This window comes from Pseudocercospora fijiensis (genome assembly GCF_000340215.1).
Source record: "Pseudocercospora fijiensis CIRAD86 unplaced genomic scaffold MYCFIscaffold_1, whole genome shotgun sequence".
NCBI classification, from domain to species: Eukaryota; Fungi; Ascomycota; class Dothideomycetes; order Mycosphaerellales; family Mycosphaerellaceae; genus Pseudocercospora; species Pseudocercospora fijiensis.
In genome coordinates this window covers 5,508,426-5,527,453 of record NW_006921532.1, presented here as the reverse complement: position 1 = coordinate 5,527,453, position 19,028 = coordinate 5,508,426, and the positions used below count along the sequence as shown (strand labels likewise).

Below are 19,028 nucleotides of genomic sequence, written 5' to 3'. Positions count from 1 at the left end.
ATCATCCATCATCTCTTCACATGAACCGACTTCCTCCTCTCTATACCCTCGCAGCCCTCAAATACTTCACCATCCCCCCACAAACCCCCACGAGTTCTCTCACCCTCTTCGTCTCCCGCTCCATCACTTGTCTAAACTCCACCACCTCTCCCCTCAAATTCTCGTCCGCAACCACAACATCTCCATGCACCTTCAAAAACACAGACATCCAAGCTTGCACCAATTCGAAATTTTGTTTTGTTTCGAGAACGTGGGTGAGAGCGCGAATGAACAAGCTATGTTCGTGTTCATTCTCATTCGTGGACAGGGAGCGAATTTCTATATCTGATGCTGCTGGAGAGAGAGATTTTAAGTGGTTGATGAAGAGCGTTTGAGTGTGAGGTGATGCGGAAGATTGATGGAGGAGGGCTGTGAAGGGGGATTTTTGGCCCGAGTGGGAGAGTTTTGCGATTCGGGTGCGTTCTTTTTCGAGGTCGGAGGGTGTTGGGTTGGTTTTGGGGGATGTTGAGGTTTTTGGTGCGCCGCTTTGGAGGGAGGGTAGGAAGAAGGGGGCTTTTTCGGGTTTCTTGGGGGCTTCGGTCGGTTTGTTGCGTTGCCGGATTAGGTCTAGGTGTAGGAGGTTTTGCCAGCGGGATTTGGGGACTAGCGAGAGGGAGAGGAGGTCGTTTGAGAGGGTGTGGGCTGGATCATCTTCGGATAGGAGGAGGGCTGCATCGGCTGCATTGTCTTCGTCCTCTTCGTCGTCGACATCTGCTGCGATGAGATTTTCACCACCTTCACCTGATGCTGTTGGGGCCAGGGCCGACGTCGAGTGGATAATTGAGAGGAGGTCATCCTGGGAAATGGCTCGGGTCGCGACATGGGCAAAGAGACCGCGATTTGTCCAGATGTCTACACCGACAGTGTCTTGCGTTGCTGTTGCGAGATATTCTCCTGTCGGCGAGAAAGCGAGGGTGTTGCAATCTGCTTTTAGCTTGAAGCCGTCGACAAGATGTCCGGTAGGCAGATCCCAGAGAAAGACGAGCTGGCCCATGCTTGCAGATATCCAGTGACCATCGTCCGAGAATGTGAAGTCGCTGATCGTAAGCTTCTGCAGCTCCGCTATTGGTGAACGTGATGCCCACAGCTCACGAATAAGCTTCTGGGTGCTGATGTCGATAACACGAATGCATCCATCTGTGCAAGCAAATGCGGCAAGATCTGAGCCACGATGGAAGCGCATGCTTAGAAGACCCGTAGAGCTCGACCAATCGATCTGGCCTCGTAGGAGACCGCTCTGAAAATCCCAGAATTTGATCTTGCCATCTGCGCCAGCTGATATTATGGTCTTGTTCAGACTGTCGACAGCAAGACCGACAACTGCTGCGGCATGCTTTCCTTGACCGCGATAGAATTTCTTCTTGCCATCGCCCTCCTCAACCAAGCCATGTCGCTCAACATCCAGACGCAGCTGCTTTGCTTGCATAGGCGTTAGTCTCGCAGGAAATCGTTGTCGTTGAATTCCTGATTGCATGTTGAACATATCGATGCCGCCTTTCTCAGAGCCGACCACAGCGAAGGTTCCGCAAGGAGAGATGGCAACAGAAGTGACGTTTCCGCCATCGGCAGTCTCGAAAGCCCATCTCCCAGCACGTTTTCGGCCCCAGAACCACGTCCTTGCCTTGCTATCATTTTCGTGCGCGGTGAGAACGCTTTCCCAGCCAGTCATTGCACGGACCTCTGCGCTGACCTGCTTTGACTTGCCATTGTTCTGCCAGATGGGATGCTTGCCAGGTATGGCGCCCACACCACCATCACGATTGAGACTACAAGCCATACTGGTGATAGGAGGACACTTGAGATCGGCAAAGCTGTCACGATCGCCTGACAGCAAGCCCTGCTTTTTTGCTTTCTTCTGAATGGCACCCTGACTGAGTTCTGTGCTCTGGCCATCTCGACGCAATGACCATGCCCATAAACTGCGATCTCTGCTGCTTGAAAGTAACCACTTCCCAGTGTCGTCCGAGCCATCCGAAGCTGTTGGCAGAAACATCAGCTTTGACACCGGTGCTCCATGGCCTCGTCGCTCATGCAGAATTCGTGGTATTGGACTGAAGGGAGTGGCGTCGAAGATCCACGACTTGAGACTGTTGTCGAGTCCGCTACTCACCAAGACTCCCTGTCCAGCTAGAAACTCAACCCGGCTTGTACCACCCGAGGCGGAGGCTGACGGCTGTGCATGCGCTGCGCGAAGAACACCTGCCTTCCTCCCACCGTCGTTCAAATCCCATAGCGTGATGTCTCCTGTCGCAGTAGACGCAGTCGCCATGACACCTGCCGACTTGCCATCATCGCCAGCGCCCAGGCCATCTGTGCGGAAGGAAATAGAGGTGGCTGGTGCTCCAGCAGGTGTGTTCAACTGGATGACGGTCTGGTCTGCGCGCACATCATGAATGAGGATGGGACCCTTCTCGAAGGCGATGGCCACGAGCGAAAGAGCGGGAGTCGGCTCTATGGCGGTAACGGCACCGTAGGCTGTGGATGGAGGCAAGATTGTGTAGACCAGCTTGCCGCTCGAGACGTTCCAGATCTCAGCACTGCCATCTTCTCTGCCAACGATGATCTTGTTGAGGAAAGTGGGGAGACTGGAGATGCACCTGGTGAATGCAACGGGCGAGAAGCCTCTGAGCGAGGTGTACAGCTCCAAGTCGGTGGTCTTCCACACCAAGAGTTCCGTGTCGCATACTCCGATGAGCCAGCAGCCAAACACGCAGAACGCTTTCACATTCTCCTTGCAGTCTGGCGGGACTTCCAATTCTGCCTCCTTTTTGCCTCGCTTGAACACCCACACGCCTGTTTCCGAGGTCGCATCGCCGCCGCCGCCCCAAGCAGCAAAGATCTTGTCCTTCCACGCCTTTGTCGCAGTGATTTGCGCGGGAGTCTGCGGTCTGGTGACGAAGACCAAATTTAGTCCGCGGCGTAGGTCGTAAGTCTGCAAGCTCCTGCCCACCGATGTCGTGATCTGGAAGGTGGTCTTGCCTAGTGGGACACTCGTGAATGGGACCTCGGTGGGCGAGACGAGGCCGACGGTGCGGTATGGCGCGAAGATGCGAGAAGCGCCTGCTTTCGCCTGTCGCCGTGGCTTTGCGACTCCGTTGCTGAGCTTCTGCCGCTTCACAGTGCGCCCGTCAAGCTCCATCGTCGCCCAGCTGTCGCGTCTCAATTCTCGCGGTGCCTGTGCTGTGCCGGCGAAAAGTTTCGAATCCAGCTGCCAAATAGAGTTGCACTAATCGGGCTTAACGGGGATTGCGTTTATGCATATTTCATTCGAATTGGGACGTGGGTCCATATGAAGAAATCTGGGCGAAAAGGCCGGGAGACTTAGTACAGCACTGCGGCGCAAACAGGACGCAGCCTGACTCCGGCCTTGCAGCACACCTTCACTCACTCCATCGCCACTGCTCGTTTCGCTCTCGTTCTCGCGGTCACTACCCGGACGGGCGGGAGAGGGAGAGGGAGAGGGAGAGGGCGAGGCAGAGGGATGGCTTCCTCGTCCCAGCGTCCCAACTCATTCATTTTGACCAGAAGCACCTCGCAGGACTCCACCCCGTCGCATTCCTCCGCCCACGCCCACGCCCACGCCCACGCACTATCCGCTTCGACGGCATCCAACAGTCGCAAGGCACGACATGCCGACATAGACACTACCGTCGGCGAGACCGATCGTGCCAGTATTTCTATGCCACCGCCCAGCAACACTACCACGACAAAGCCTCATTCTCGCTACCAAACTGCCTGCCGGCGATTGTCCGCGACTCTCCTCTCGCCGACGACCACTAACTCACACCAGCCAAGAGGCCCTCAGCCGCCCGCCATAGCTCACATTGGCTCCAACATGGCCGATTCCGACGAGATCGCGGGTGCCCTCGAAGCAATTCGCAAAGGCACTCTCCCCGACTCCCGCATTCCCAGCAGCACGAGACGAACAGACGCCGACTTGGACAGCCACAGAATGTCTTTCTCTTCGCTATACGGCAGTGGGAAGAGTGCCATGACGAGTGGTATGTATCACACAAAAGCATTGCTGCATATACTCGAAATACTGACATGCTACCCCAGGCCCAAGCTCGGTGGGCGGGGCTTCGGACCATGATGGTTTGTGTGTCCTTGATGCGCTGGAAGCGGCCATTGAGACTGACCCTGAAGATACAGCCAAGCAAGAAGGCTCCGATCGCACCACCACCGCCACTCAAACCCTTTCCGTCACCACACAGAGCAAGGATGGAGCTCTGTCGCCTTCGCTGAGCGGACCATTAAGAGATGCATACATACACAACAATTCAGGCGCCCAGTCTGGCAACTCGTCAGGCTCCCTCAGTAACACTCCTTCCTCGCCGCCGGCGCCGCCGCCCAGTCAACAACAGTCAAGACAGGGTCGGACCATTCGCGGTAGGACGCCTGGCACATCTGCACGAGTGTCGACCAGCAACCCGACCAGCGCCGCGCAATCTATGGATCGTTCGACATTGAACAGTAATCATCCCAACAGGATTGGAACCATTGGAATTTGCGCATTAGATTCCAAAGCCAGAAGCAAGCCTTCTAGGAATATCCTCAACCGACTCGTTGGTAAGGATAATGAATTCGATGTTATCATCTTCGGAGACAAAGTCATCCTCGACGAGAATGTCGAGAATTGGCCGGTTTGCGACTTCCTTATATCCTTCTTCAGCGATGGCTTTCCCTTGGAAAAAGCTATTGCATACGCTAAGCTGCGTCGACCTTTTTGCGTAAATGACTTACCAATGCAAACTGTGCTGTGGGATAGACGCATGTGTCTGATGATATTGGATAAGCTGGGTGTACCGACACCAGAACGCCTTGAGGTCAATCGCGATGGTGGGCCAGTCGCACTGACGGCCGACATTGCCGCACGAATGAAGCAGCTTACTCAGGTCGAATTGATTGGATCTGAAGACGGCCGCGGTGGTGGCTGTCCACCTCCCATGGATGTACACATGGAAGAAGATAACGATACTCTCGTGGTAGATGGCAAGAAATTGCGCAAGCCTTTCGTTGAAAAGCCCACCAGTGGTGAAGACCACAATATCAACATCTACTATCCTAAATCTCAAGGTGGAGGCGGTCGACGACTCTTCCGGAAGATCAACAACAAATCCAGCGAAAAGGACAGCAGCTTAGTCATTCCCAAGGCCATAACGGAACCAGATGGATCGTACATCTACGAGCAGTTCCTTAAGGTGGAGAATGCCGAGGATGTGAAGGCCTACACGGTCGGCGAAGACTTCTGCCATGCTGAAACCCGCAAGTCTCCCGTGGTGGATGGTGTTGTCAAGCGTAATCCGAATGGCAAGGAAATCCGCTACGTTACGAAGCTGACTGCCGAAGAGCGCGTCATGGCTGCCAAGATTGCAAGAGGATTTGGTCAGCGAGTGTGTGGATTTGACCTTCTCAGAGTCGACAATCAGAGCTTCGTAATCGATGTCAATGGCTGGAGCTTTGTCAAGGATAACAATGACTACTACGACAATGCTGCAAGAATCCTCAAGGGCATGTTCATCAGCGAGAAGATGAAGTGGGATGGACGCGCGACTCCGGTCGAGCCTGAAGATCCAGACCATGGACGAATGATGCTGCCACCAACTTCCGTGCCCGATGGCTCCCTGCAAAAGAAGCCTACGTTTGGTAGAGAGGGCGAGGCTCCGACTAGTGGTCATCGTGGGGCGCTCAAAGACGTCTTGAGAAGTAGAAGCATCTCTCAGCTCCGCGACCATGTCCATCATGCAGCTCACAAGGTCGGACATCCACATTCGATCAAAAGCCCAAGCGGTACAACTAGTCCAATCACATCCCCATCGACTTTGGAGCGTGATCTAGAGCGCTCAGGATCTTTGCGTAGCCGTGCGCGGTCCCTACACAACGATAAGAGCGAGCATGTTCTACCTCCACCCGCTGTGCCGTCGCACATCGACAACCTCAAAAATGAAGAAAATGGTCGTCCTGTGTCTTCGGATCTCGAATCTGTCGCTTACTCCGAAGCACCTTCTATACTCCCAGCTCCAGCCGCGAAAAGCCAGTGGAAGCTGAAAGGTATGGTGGCAGTCATCAGACATGCTGACCGTACGCCAAAGCAGAAGTTCAAGTTCACTTTCCATACCAAGCCTTTCGTCGACCTCCTGAAGGGTCATCAGGAAGAAGTTCTCCTCGTCGGCGAAGCCGCGTTGCATAGTGTCCAGCAAGCCGTGCGCCAAGCCATGTCGGAAGGTGTCGAAGATATGAACAAGCTACGCACGCTCCAGAACGCACTTGCCAAGAAAGGCGCTTGGCCGGGGACCAAAGTCCAAATCAAGCCCATGTTCAAGAAGCCGAAGGAGGGCAAAGACGAGCAGCAAGACGAGAATCAGAAGGATGGTGAGGATGGTGACAAGAAGAAGGAGAAGAAGGAGAAGAAGGAGAAGAAGGAGAAGAAGGAGCGCAAGCAGAGTGTTCCTATGGTCGAGTCCACCGAGCCAAGCGACGCGGAAGAATGGCGAAAGAAGCTTGGCGTCGACACATTAGGAGAGCCGACGAGACCGGTAGAGTTTGCTGAGGTCAACGACTCGACAGGTCCACCAGGAGCGCGAGCTATGTCGCGGAGTGATTCTATACCGGAGATCACTATGTCGCGACACGCTGCTGCTGATCAGAATCTCGTGTTGGACAAGTTGCAGCTCGTCATGAAATGGGGAGGAGAGCCCACGCACTCTGCGAGGTACCAAGCAACAGACCTTGGCGAGAACATGCGTAACGACATGCTGCTTATGAATCGTTGCGTCCTCGACGATGTATCCATATATACATCATCTGAGCGCCGAGTGACGACCTCTGCGCAAATCTTTGCTGCGGCCTTCTTGGAGCAAAAAGAGGTCGAGCCCGAGCAGATCCGTGTGCGTAAGGACCTGCTCGATGATTCAAACGCAGCCAAGGATGAGATGGACAGAGTCAAGAAGAAGCTGAAAGGCCTGCTTCGTAAAGGGCATCAGGCTCCAGAGCAGTTTGCTTGGCCAAAAGATGGCACGCCAGAGCCATATCTCGTCGTGCGCCGCGTCGTGGAATTAATGAAGTTTCATCGCAGAGTCATGCGATACAATTTCACTAGACTTCGAGGCTCAGAAGCTGTGTCTAGTCTGGAGAAGATTCAGAAGAGTCCGAACGGAGCCAATCGCGGCAACGAATCAGGACTCGCCAACGGTATTCCTGGAGCCAAGAGTCCTTCGCCTTCTTCCAAAAACGGCACAGACATCTCATCGACCGAAGCTCAGGCAAACATCATTCAGCCACGTTGGTGCACAGGGGAAGATGCTGAGCTATTCAAGGAGCGATGGGAAAAGCTATTTAACGAATTCACGGATGCCGAGAAGGTCGATCCTAGCAAGGTCAGCGAGCTCTACGACACCATGAAGTTCGATGCTCTTCACAACAGGCCTTTTCTCGAATGGGTGTTCACTCCTAGCCAATCGATCTTGAGCGAAGACGATGAATCAGAAGCTGGAGGTTGCCTAAAGCGTACCGAAAGTCAGAACATGCGAGAGGAGTTCGCCGACACCCACGAAGGACAAGCGCCTGCAGGCGACGCCTCCGCCACTGGTCTCGATCCGACTCAGGGTGATCTCGCAGGCATGGACACACTACAGCTTCCGCCACCAAAGCGAAGTGATACTGCTGCATCCAATATGGAGACTAGCACTGGCAATCTGTCCCGGCCGAAGAAAGATGCCAAAGATGTTGAAAGCACAAAACCAACGTTTTCACAGCGGCTGGGCTTCAGGCGTAAGAGCGCTGATCTCATGGCTGCTACGAAGAACTTGGCCGTTCCTCCAGCTGGCGCACCTGCTACAACTGCCTCCGAGGATCCATCAGCAAGCTATTTCAATCTTTACAAGGGCAATGTACAAGCAGCACAGAGCAAAGTCAAGAACGATCTGCGATTGGAGAAATTGAACGAGCTCTACAAGCTATCAAAAGTCCTGTTCGATTTCATCGGTCCTCAGGAGTACGGCATTACAGACACCGAGAAGCTCGAGATTGGTCTTCTTACGTCCTTGCCTCTACTTAAGGAGATTGTCAAAGATTTGGAAGAGGCCCAAGCTTCTGACGACGCCAAGTCGTTCATCTACTTCACCAAAGAATCGCATATCTACACGCTCCTCAATTGCATTCTGGAAGGCGGCATTCAGACCAAGATTGCACGCAATGCCATTCCTGAGCTTGACTACCTCTCTCAGATCTGCTTCGAGCTCTACGAATCCGAAGACCCCGAAGCTTGTGCCTTGAATGATCCTCAAGCACCATACACATACAGCATCCGCATCACGATAAGCCCCGGCTGTCATACATTCGATCCCCTTGATGTGCAACTTGACAGCAAGCACTGCATTGGCTGCGCTCCTCGCCGATCCTTGACGGCGCACGGTGAATGGAAAGAGGTACTCCAGACACTTCGCGACAAATTTCAGATGGTGAAGTTGCCGAAATCCTTCACGGCGATCAATCTATCCGAGCGTCACCCGCAAGCTTTTGCCAACACTTTGTCTCATGATGGAGCAGACGACGCACACGCGGAGGCGGATGCGGAAGCCGAGAAGACCAAGGAGTTTGAGAGTGTGAGATCCGAAGCTGAAGGTGATAGCCAGATTGCACCAGCACACTAGGAGGATGATCAGGACATTGCTGGCGAGTTGACACGAGTCGATTCTGATGTTGAGCTGTCGGATATGCCTACTCCGTTTCCTCGACGACCACGAGAAGAAATGGCAGAGATAATCCGGAGGAGGAAATTGAGACTAGCATCTGTGGACGCAGAAAGGCGGGTTGCCGCGCTTCGAGCTTCGATACAACGGTACCTTCGTATCCGATCTGACGATCACCATCAGTATAGATCCGAGCCGCCAGTCAGCCTTGCTGTGCTTGCTCCATTGAACAAAACCGACATGGAGGATCACATCCAGACAGGACTGCGAGCGTTAGCTTCTGAACTTGCGGACAGGGCGTGTGCAATCATCCGGGTGCGGAAAGTTCGTCGCGGAATTGCTCGCGATGCACCTCCCACCATCGACGGTCCTGGAGGACAGCAGATTCGAGAGACGTCCTTGGCGCTGCTCAAAAACAAAAGTGAGAGCCGACGTCTCATTGAATGGGCCAAGACGACTCCTATTGGTCAGACTGAGTCGACATCCACTGTTCGGGCTATTTCGCCACTATCTGAATGTGAATCTCACTCCACAGCACTCACTAGTGAGTGGTCAGACTCTCAGGGTCGGCTACTGAAGACCGATTCGCCATTACTCTCTTTCCGCAATGCACGAGGCGCCTGCATGATGACAATGCACAGTTCAGCATTTCCTTCGATTGAGACATTCCTTGGCCGAATCTTGCTCAAATCGATTTTATGTGGTCGTTCGAGTCGGCTGAGGTTGCACCACCGGTACTTTCCACGTTTTACCATTCCTCGTTGTCATAAAGCTACTGGGCAAGAAGAAGATGGTGATTGTAGAACCTTTGAGGGGGAGGATGAAGAAGAAGAAGACGTCCACTTTTGTACTGAGACTATCTTGCTTGAGGATCCAGATGTGGTGGATGAGGATGATGTCGACTGAATGAAGACCGCTGTCGCTGAAGACCATTGTATAAAGGACGGAAAGTAATCACTAAAACGTGGAAGACGTCATCTTGTACATACGACCGTTGTTTTGAGTCGCAAGGCTTGCTGTGTACATACGATAGATACATACATTAGATCGCTTGATAGTAATATAGATTACGATGACCCATGTTTGCTCAATGACAGTTTTTTTCTTGGACGAGAAAAGGTGGGAGGGCATCACACCGTCCTTTTAGATCACCGAATTCTTCATCCCCCGATTCGAAATCTGACCTGTCTATTCTCGAGAATTTGTGACGCGACGATCAGCATAGGATTTGGTAGATGGTGCGATGCATCTTAACCTGTCGCTCCCTATTCGTTCCTGGCCGATGATCATCGTCTTCGGTAAGCGTTGCGGTACTCGGTGAGGTCGTGGAGACTGAAGCGTCGTACTTGAGATCGTAGGTAAGGTCTAGTCGAAGCGCTGGAACGTGGCAACTGTCCTGGCTGAACGATGCCGGCCAGACCCGGAATCCGATGTTCGATCGTCCCACAACCTAACTATACCCCTGCACATGATCATGCGGAATCGGAGCGGTATAAACATTCCTGAACTCCAGATTCGAAGTGTTGTAGCAATTCTGTGGTGTCACGGGCACGACCTCTTCGGGATCTGCCAATGTCACATCCACACACTAAAACCAAAAAAAAAAAAATCAGCAATCTTGATCTCAAATCTCTCTCTCTCCCCCTATCGTCGTTTCCATAAACTTACAGTATACAAACTAGCCCCGTGCTGCGCCGTCTCAATCACCTGGATCGTGACATTATCCCCTTTCTTCAATCCCAGCTCCGGAGGGATTTTGACCTCAGGTAGACAGAACTGTGCCATGTACACCACATTGCTCGGCCCGATGATTTGGAAGGCTTGTACGAGATTGTTCATGTAATGTGGTGGAGGGGAGAATTCTCCGGGTTCTGAGATCCCGAGGTTGATGTAGAAGAGGGCTTTTTTGTGCCCCGGAAACCACCCGGGTTGCACGGAGATGGCGCCTCCTGATACGGGCCAGAGGGTTCGGTTGTGTGTTAGAGACATTCCGCCGCCTGGGTGAATGGTGAGTTAGTGATTTTCTTTTTTTTTCCTTTTTGGCGAAAGTTTTGCGGTAGATTGCTTGCGTACATGGGTGCATCCATTGCATTCCCCAAGGGAAACCAAGCGTGCCGTTCTCGTAGTAGTCGATTCCGACTGTTTCGGGATTGAAGGCGGGTGGTGTGCCGTTCAGGTGGAGATTATTTCCTCGGGAGCCTGGATAGGTGAGGACCATGTGGGCTGAGGTGAGGGATTGAAGGAAGGCTGTGATTGCCAAGAAGTTGGGTATTGGGCCTCTCATTCTTTCTGTGTGGAATCTCGAATCTGCTGGGTTTGATTTCGTGATTTGGGGCAGAATTCTTCTGCTGCCGGTGTTGATGGGCTCAATGAATGCGTAGTTGGGGGAGGTGTCCCTGAGAGATACTATGCTTTATCAGAGTTCCTTTCCTGCATTTCCGCACCACAGCACCCTCGAAGTGCCTCACCATCATCACAGCTGTGCACTCCATGCTGCGCGCGATGGACACAGTTACACTGCTAGATTCCTCGTGGGTGAGGGTGTGATTTCACGCAAGAGTGCGTGGCGACTGGGCATTGCAAGGCCAAGACGTCGGTCCGGCCGTGAAGGTGCTTGTGAGAGACAAGCTGTATAGAAGCATGTTTGGGCTTGGCTCCACAAGTGCAGGATTAATAGGCGCCGGCTGGGAAGATGCTGACGGAATGCTTGCGTGCGGTACAAATAAGAGTGGCGAGAAGGATGAAGGTTCGGCGGCGGCGGCTAGTCCCGGTGTGCCTTGTTGCCTGGTTGCGGTCGTTGCTGAACGAAGCGCAGAAGTGGGTGCTGCTCTTCCTCCTCCATTCACACGATATATACCGAGGCATATATATGCATCCTTCTTCCCCGCCAAACGAGAGTCTGCCCATATGCCTCGAAAAGCGTTATTTGCTAAAGGCTTCATTCGATTTCTAGGTGAGAAGATATGCTGCCTACAAACAGTCTGCCGCCCAGGCAGATTCGGCGCCGCAGGCCAAGTTACGCTGACCCTTGGCCTTCTACGCCGCAGGCTACGCTGGCCCTTGGTGACTTGGTCCTGTGCCTCATGCGGCCGCACCTCAGAGCATCCATACTGCCGCTCAGCACTCGCGTGTGGCAGGCTTGATAGCCAGATCATCCAGTGAAAACAATCACTTAGACGACCTCGCACGCGCTTGTTCCCCCCATTGTTCCCTTCCATCTGCCGATTTCATCAAATATAGCAGGTCGCATGTTCTTGCTGAACATACCGTGTTGACCACCTAGCTAAGCCCTATCATGATGCCTGCTTTCTCCGGGATGCTCGAACGCAACGTTACCTAACGTGCGCTGCTCGGGGCCAGCATTGCGGCGCCTGATCTTCTGCAGGTCGCCTCTGGGTCTGAAACTCTCTGGAGGATAAGTCTAGTACTGCGATGCGGCCTACTCGCGGCCATCTTCCAAAAACACTCACAGACTACTCTCGCAGATTGAGCATCTATCAAAATGGCTGTCACTTTGGAGCGCGCGGTGCCTGACACATGGCGTAACGACCATGCCGCATACCACGAGTTGAGGCATCACGAACACCCAAGACTACCACCCTGGGAGCAAAACGGACACACTCTTGTGCGTGTTCCGCCCATGACACGATCAAGATCACCCTTGCGCGATGTCAAACATCAAGAGCCGTTCGATGCGAACGCTGCGCAGCACACAGACGATATCGGGCGTGGCCAACATTCCAACGGATTTCTGACGCCGCAGAATGATGTAGGGTGGAATACAAGCCGAGAGCGAGTCTATATCCCGCCTGCTCCTATATCAGCACCCCCAACGAAATCACCCTACGAATCGATCAAGATTCCACAAGGACCAAAGTCGGCACCGCAAGTCCCAGCTTTCGTCAACAACCGTGCGCATGCACCACCACAGCAACCTCTCCACAACGAGCCAGACTACAAGCAAGCCCAACACACCACCTCGATTGCCGAACCACAAGTGAAACCTGCGCCAGCCTTCCCGGGTACCATGGCATCTCGACAGCAGGAGTATCCTCGCAGCAGAGGAAATCTCCAGAACACCAAGGGCGCCGATTCTCCCGGCTTCGTCAAACGCTTCATGTCTTCATTCAAGAACGTCTTCAAGCGCGAGCCTGTATGCGAAGGAGATTTCGAACGCATTGAGGAACGACATTGGTCGGAATAGGACTTCGGCAGATGGAATCTTTCAACAACTTTGTCGTCGTCAACAAGTCGAAACGACTGAGAGCTGAGCTGGACGAAAGTTTGCACCACACGTGTGTAAGCGCCGTGGAAAGAAAGCTTATCGGGTGATGGACATGGGGTCCTGGAGAAGAAGCAAGCAACCACTGGGCACACGAACACAACGACCATGACTCTGATGAGCTTGCGAACAACCACTAGCCTCAACGTGCAAGCCTGCTGGAAGCGGGTTCGATATGAAACAGATCCCCAAAGCATACATGTAGCAGATTTTTGCCTTTAGTACTAGAATGAGGGTTTCTGTTTGATTGATTTATGATGAGCGTTCTTTCTAAGACTTGGAGCGTTTGGTTTTGTGCCGCTATATAGGAAAGTCGTAACTTGCGTGGTAAATAGACTGGACATTTCATTTGTACACCGCAGTCCTTCTGCATGCAGAATGACATCTCTTCGGTCTTTTGCCCACGCGGCGGCCATTCACTCCTCCGCCGTGATAATTCCTCCGAGAATTCGTTTGAGTCTTTTCATCTCATCATTGTTGCATCGTTACATGGTGGTCCTGCTGTTGTTGTTGTTGTCATACCATGCTATCATTTCTCTGCTTCTCAGCTCGTCCACGTACGTTCGTTTCTTGATCGATCAAACTCCCGTTCACTTTCAGCGTCGGCGTCTCGCCGGGTCCGACAGTCGGAGTGGCATAGGTTCCTAGACTTGTTGGATCCGTACCAGTGACGCCCTCTTCTTGCTCAGTTTGACATCGCCTAAGATCCAAACAAGCTTTCGCCTCGTCACTGGTCTTTTTCCAACCTCCTTCCTCTCGATCTTCTTGCTTCTGCGGCCACAGAATGTCCTTGTGCTTGACTGCCCGGATCATCATCACAAACACCCCAAGCCAAATGAAGATGATGATGATGGTGAATGCGCATCCTAGGATCCTAATCACCCGACTGTTGAGAGCTTTGGCGATGGCAAACGTCGCCGTGGTGAGTGCGGTATTCGGGAAGACGTAGGAGTAGAAAGTCATGGCAAACGTCATGCGGCGATCGCGAACACAAGACCAATGTGCTCCTGCGCTGACGAGGAAGAACCACATTGCTAAGCCCCACAGCCAAAGACCGAACCAGACGGAGGCGATCTTGCTCACTTGGCCTGCAAGCTCCCCAATCCCTTCGCCCATGAAGTCCTTACCAACGACATTTGGCAATGTATTACCCATGCCGACTATGCCAGAAATCGTGAAGCCTGAAGGACCCACAGAGACGAACATTCCAGGGCGCAACGTCTCTTGCGGAAGCTTTTGTGTCATGAGCCGGTAGATGAATGAAGCGTAGATCATGAGAGAAAGCAAGAAGCCGATGCCTTGGAATACGAAACCACCGACGATGATGTGTAAGGCGGAAAGGCTCCGATTCATGAGATGTTTGGCCAAAGTTGCAGCGTGGGGACCAATGACCAGCAAAGGATAGCAAGGAAAGATCCAAACTGGAGTCATTTGTGCGACTGTGAAAGTCTGTGTCGACCAGCTGAGAGGAAGGCACTTTGTTAGCTCTGGCCGGAGACTCGTCGCTTCGAAAGATTTGGAAAACTGACAGGATCAAATAAATGCCAGCACTGAAGATGACAGCCAGGCCACAGTACACCCAAAACAGCACATTCATGGTGCTGAGCAGCCATGCCCTGCTGTCGCCTGAATAGTCGAGTCCGTACTGGCTCACATTGAGCAGGATTGTCCCGATGGAGATGATGGAAGCTGGAATGAAGAGGGATTCGGTGGGATGGAGGAGAGAGTTCTTGAAGGTCGACGGGTGGTGGTAGAAACGTAGGGAGATCATGGTCAGGTTGAAGACGAAGAGGCATATGTTGAAGAGGAAGAAGAAGCAGCCGATGGCGTACAAGCCGGGGAAACGGTAGGGTACTGGAAGAGAGGGGATCAGCGAAGGGCTCGGCGTTGGATTTGGAGGATATGTGTACCCACCTTGGTAAAGAGTGTTGGCCACGCCTCCAGTGGCCATCTGTATATGTACATGGATCAGCATTCGAGCACATTCTCGGCCAGCAAGACATTGTCCCTCACAGTCATAGTGAACCACGTCCATGTGAAATGGCGGATGCGTTCCTTGAAGTGAAGTTCGTGAATGTGCTCATGAGGATGCAATATCCTTCTGGTGATACTGCTATGGCTCCATTGTCGCGAGTGTAAGCGAGGCCGATGGGAGGCTCGTTCTGGGAATAATGTCTTCTCGGTCGAGCCAGAGTCATGGGTGCTGCGATCGACGCCGGAGGAGGATTGGGGCGTGTCTACGCGACGTTCCTCCGCCTGTTGCGCAGTGGCAGTGGCTGCACGACGCACCCGTCCAGCATGCTGAGGCTCGTCCAATTTCATTGGCATGGCCTTCCTTGCCTCGGGATGATCATAGAAATTACGGGCCTGCAGAGGCTCATTCAGGTGTTGTCTCGTTCGTGCGTGGCGATCGCATGGCCACGATGCTCGCACAGGATACGCGGAGTAGTTAGTAGTTTCGAGGATAACATACGTGAGCTTGGCCGGCGGGAACAACAACAACGGAAGAGAAATGTCGGGCACAAGCATGCATGCATAGTGCCGAAAGCCGAGATCTGTACGGGGCGTGAGCGGACTGCAGTAGTTCACTTGGGTTAGGAAACAACACGAGCACTTCCACACGCGGAGTCACGGAGCATACATCCCTGCTCGGATCGAGCGAGCATGGAATCAATCGACACACGAGGAATTACGACTATGGCTTGTCAAACACTTTTCCACCCCCGCTCGCTCAATTCCTCCTCCCCTCGTGCTCGCCATCACCGTCAGGATAAGGCTCGTTCGGGATCCTCTTCTTCAGGAATTTGCACAGTGGCTGCCAGCCCTCCTGGTCCTCTAGCCTCAGCGTGAGGAGTCTCTCCGGCGGCACTGCCTTCTTACAATGCATCACATGGTCCATATACGCCTCTTTCGCCCCGTTTCCGAACTTTCCCTGGCAGAACATCTGGCACCACGTGTTGAGCAGACGCTGGAATGGTCGTGCATGCCAAGAATCGTACAGGGACTCGCAGAACAGTGACCACGAGTCGACTTCCGCAAAAACATCCTCCTGCATATCGCGGTGCCAGTCGTCGACGTTTCGTTCGGTGAGGATGAAGAGCGCATTCGGATATGCTTCGATCAGCTCATCGACGAATGCGAAGCCCGGGAGACCGATGATGGCCTGACAGATTTAGCAAAACTGTGCAGCGACCGTGCACACTGCCATACTCACATTGTATTCGCCCCAGATCTTATCGAACTCTTTCCTGCGGTACGGTCTCGCATCGGCTCCTCCTTTCGCCTTGATCTCCAGTGCCTCGTTCAATAGATCCATATCTCTTCGTCCGCTGTGCTCTGCATCGAATCCATGGTATACGCGATAGCCTAGTTTGGTCAGAGCGTCCAGAAGGCTGGCGTTTCCGGTTTTCGGTAGCCCGACGCAGCACACTCTTAAATCTCTCATGGGCACTGACCGGTCTTGGTCGACGAGCCGTGTCATTGCGGCTCAGCGGTTGTCGTGACTGTGCTGCGACCTTGGTGTCTGTTCACTCGGCCGTACAGAGGACAGTCCGTCGGGAAAGCCGGTGGAAGGCCGTAAGGAGGCGTCGGAAGGTCGAGCGTTCATGCAGTGCTGTGTTGGAAGACCACTTTGGTGTATGCCAAGTTGAGTCGTCATTTCAATCTGGCGCTCTCCAACAACACCCGAAAACTATCGCAATTCACACGAAAGTTAGCTCCTGCCAGAAATCCCAGTTGGTGCAGCGTAGCCTGGTAACCTTTGGAGTATATGGAAAGCTTTGATGAGCTTTTTGACCGCCACGCACTGACATCAGTGACATGGAGCTGGTGGAGGATCCTGGTCGACCTCAAACGAACTCAAACCTCGCAATCCCGCTTCCGCGTTATATTACGGAGTCAGCATGCTGTGATAGTCTTCGGTGACAATCACGTCGTTCTTGGTGCCTTTCTTGTGCTCCTCTCTGGTAGTACCTCGCCAGAGATGGACGTCACGAAGCGCTCTCCAGATGTCAAGTTTCTTCACCCAGAAGGGGTCCTCGCCAGTGGCGACGGAACCATCGGCGGTCAAAAGACGGACCTCAAACTCTTGTTCAGTGCACCAGCCGATCTCGGTGGATGTGTCGCCCTTCAGGAACCGACCAAATGGAGTGACAAATTCGAAAACGTCATGCTTGTCTTTTCTCGTGAAGCCAGCTCTCCAGCCCGTAAACCACCAGATGGGCGCATCCATTACGTGCGAGATTCCAGTGCCTGGATTGATATACTCGTCGAAGCCTTTTGGTCGCCATGCGATGTGGTACCTGAAAACATCGTGTGTGGTCATGCCTCCATAAAACAAGCACTGAGCCCATCCGCGTACAGCAGCATGACATTGCACGTCAGCGATGATCTCGCAGTACATTGAGCCCCAGTCCATAATGCTGTTGGCATATTTCTTGAGTAGCAGCTGGCATATATCATCAGGATACAGTGTCTTGAGCTTAGCCATCAAAGCGTCGCGACTATTGATCACCCTTGCCGTCCGGTACCGACTGCGAGCCCAGTGGTCGTATATCGCCTTCTCATCGCTCGGATCTCCAATGACCAGCTGAAACCCTCTTTGCTTCAATCGCCTGCCGAACTCTCCGCTCCACAAAGACTGCATCATCCATGCAGGCACGAAGCCGCCTTGTCCGTCTGTCACTGGCTTAAACTCCGGCTCAAGAATTTTGATGACCTCCATCAGCTTGTCGCTCGACACACCTCTGAGCAAACGCATCTTATCTCGTGCAGGCAGGTTGCGATCGATCATGAGCTGCTCGCAGATCTCATCCAATTGCTTCTGCGTTTTCGGAGACTCTGCAGATTCCGGCTGGACGCTCACAGCTCCGCTAAACATGTAGGATCGACGAATGATGCGCTTGTCAGGTGGCTGATACGCGTCAAAGTGAACCTGGAAAGCAGTCATTGGGCCATAGCCACCGGCAGTAATATTCTTGGCGTTTCCTCCGAACAAGTGAATATTCTCGTGGGTCCACTCCAGCGCCATTCGAAGATCCCAGAGCCCGAAATTGCCTGCAGAATCGCTGACGCCGAGCGATTCATTCCAGCCATCGTCGACCAAGTCCTCGCTTGCCAGGAAGCCGAATAGGCCAACCCGAGCATTGGCAGATACCACGATGCGAGGGCAGTCTCTGCTTTCGCGGAACACATCGATCGGGTCGAGGAAGTTTTGCTGCATGCCATGTCCACACTGCCAGCCTCCACCAGGAAAGTCGAACTGTACCGGCCAGCCCCCGACCGGCTTTCCCACTCCTACCGGTACCCAAATGTTGAGAAATAAGCAGTCCTCGTCGAGGAGATTGCAGACCACGTCTTCCCAAAGCCTCGTCTTGCCTTCGATTGGGCCCATGGCATGCTGCGGACATATCGCTCCAAATGACCTGTAATCTCTTGGATGGTTATTGCCATCCGAGAAGATCCAATCTTCCGGCAGCGGCTCTGGCTTCTTCCATCGGCGGTCACCCGTCGGCGGGAGCGCGTACCGTATGCGCGTGTAGCGACGATATATGGGAGGACCAGCGCCGGCATCTCGAACCTCGATCCCAATCAGAGTTCCTCTGGCAGTGCGTAGGGTATGATCGCGTTGAGTAGAAGTCGTGGTACCCAGTTTGGAGCGTCTCTGATGCAGATGAATCTTGGTGAGGGACTTGACTGCGCGTAGCATGGTGACACTGTACAGGTGAGGCTCTGACGAATCAGTGAGCGAAGCTTCATCGTTTCCTTGCTACAGTAGTGTGTAGGATTATTTCACGCGCGAGCGTCTCATCAGATTCTGTCGGCTTTGTTCGCGAGACGCCATGTGTTTGACTCCCTCGGTGATCCACGGAAGGCATTTTTCATTTGAGTGTGCTTTTCCAAACTTTGACATGGATTTATTAGACTTTGGCTATTTCTGGATCGTGATGGAGAGTTCGGACTGCTTCCCCAGAGTTTCGCGTGAGAGAGAGTGCTTATATGAGTGACAGGCATTCGGC

At 53.2% G+C, this 19,028-nt stretch overlaps 7 protein-coding genes across 7 annotated transcripts; 2 read left to right on the top strand and 5 right to left on the bottom strand.

The window, feature by feature from the left end:
- Nucleotides 1-40: 40 nt before the first annotated feature.
- MYCFIDRAFT_44037 (uncharacterized protein) lies at nucleotides 41-3,178 on the bottom strand (the record flags this gene model as incomplete). The annotated part of the gene is made up of 1 exon (XM_007921778.1): nucleotides 41-3,178. The coding sequence occupies one exon, from the start codon at nucleotides 3,176-3,178 to the stop codon at nucleotides 41-43; it is 3,138 nt and encodes a 1,045-aa protein (XP_007919969.1).
- Nucleotides 3,179-4,418: 1,240 nt separating this feature from the next.
- On the top strand, nucleotides 4,419-8,546 carry MYCFIDRAFT_104497 (uncharacterized protein; the record flags this gene model as incomplete). The annotated part of the gene is made up of 6 exons (XM_007923295.1): nucleotides 4,419-5,648; nucleotides 5,694-5,994; nucleotides 6,040-6,420; nucleotides 6,562-7,164; nucleotides 7,243-7,573; nucleotides 7,817-8,546. Coding segments are annotated over 6 exons (3,576 nt in total), but the record flags the coding sequence as incomplete, so codon positions are not given.
- A 486-nt stretch (nucleotides 8,547-9,032) lies between these two features.
- MYCFIDRAFT_60526 (uncharacterized protein) lies at nucleotides 9,033-11,097 on the bottom strand. The gene is made up of 3 exons (XM_007922026.1): nucleotides 10,803-11,097; nucleotides 10,398-10,726; nucleotides 9,033-10,317 (listed from the first exon to the last, which is right to left on the bottom strand). Exons 1-3 carry the CDS (start codon nucleotides 11,011-11,013, stop codon nucleotides 10,180-10,182), a joined length of 678 nt encoding a protein of 225 aa, XP_007920217.1. The 5' UTR covers nucleotides 11,014-11,097; the 3' UTR covers nucleotides 9,033-10,179.
- A 1,066-nt stretch (nucleotides 11,098-12,163) lies between these two features.
- MYCFIDRAFT_209812 (uncharacterized protein) lies at nucleotides 12,164-13,958 on the top strand. The gene has a single exon (XM_007923294.1). The coding sequence runs from the start codon at nucleotides 12,232-12,234 to the stop codon at nucleotides 12,931-12,933; it is 702 nt and encodes a 233-aa protein (XP_007921485.1). The 5' UTR covers nucleotides 12,164-12,231; the 3' UTR covers nucleotides 12,934-13,958.
- Nucleotides 12,164-15,105, bottom strand: MYCFIDRAFT_53683 (uncharacterized protein). Its single transcript, XM_007921885.1, has 4 exons — nucleotides 15,025-15,105; nucleotides 14,926-14,962; nucleotides 14,541-14,865; nucleotides 12,164-14,473 (listed from the first exon to the last, which is right to left on the bottom strand). The coding sequence occupies exons 1-4, from the start codon at nucleotides 15,028-15,030 to the stop codon at nucleotides 13,528-13,530; spliced, it is 1,314 nt and encodes a 437-aa protein (XP_007920076.1). The 5' UTR covers nucleotides 15,031-15,105; the 3' UTR covers nucleotides 12,164-13,527.
- Nucleotides 15,106-15,742: 637 nt separating this feature from the next.
- Nucleotides 15,743-16,492, bottom strand: MYCFIDRAFT_43766 (uncharacterized protein; the record flags this gene model as incomplete). The annotated part of the gene is made up of 2 exons (XM_007921771.1): nucleotides 15,743-16,174; nucleotides 16,226-16,492. The coding sequence occupies 2 exons, from the start codon at nucleotides 16,490-16,492 to the stop codon at nucleotides 15,743-15,745; spliced, it is 699 nt and encodes a 232-aa protein (XP_007919962.1).
- Nucleotides 16,493-16,900: 408 nt separating this feature from the next.
- On the bottom strand, nucleotides 16,901-18,040 carry MYCFIDRAFT_125577 (uncharacterized protein; the record flags this gene model as incomplete). Its single annotated transcript, XM_007923293.1, has 1 exon — nucleotides 16,901-18,040. The coding sequence occupies one exon, from the start codon at nucleotides 18,038-18,040 to the stop codon at nucleotides 16,901-16,903; it is 1,140 nt and encodes a 379-aa protein (XP_007921484.1).
- Nucleotides 18,041-19,028: the final 988 nt, after the last annotated feature.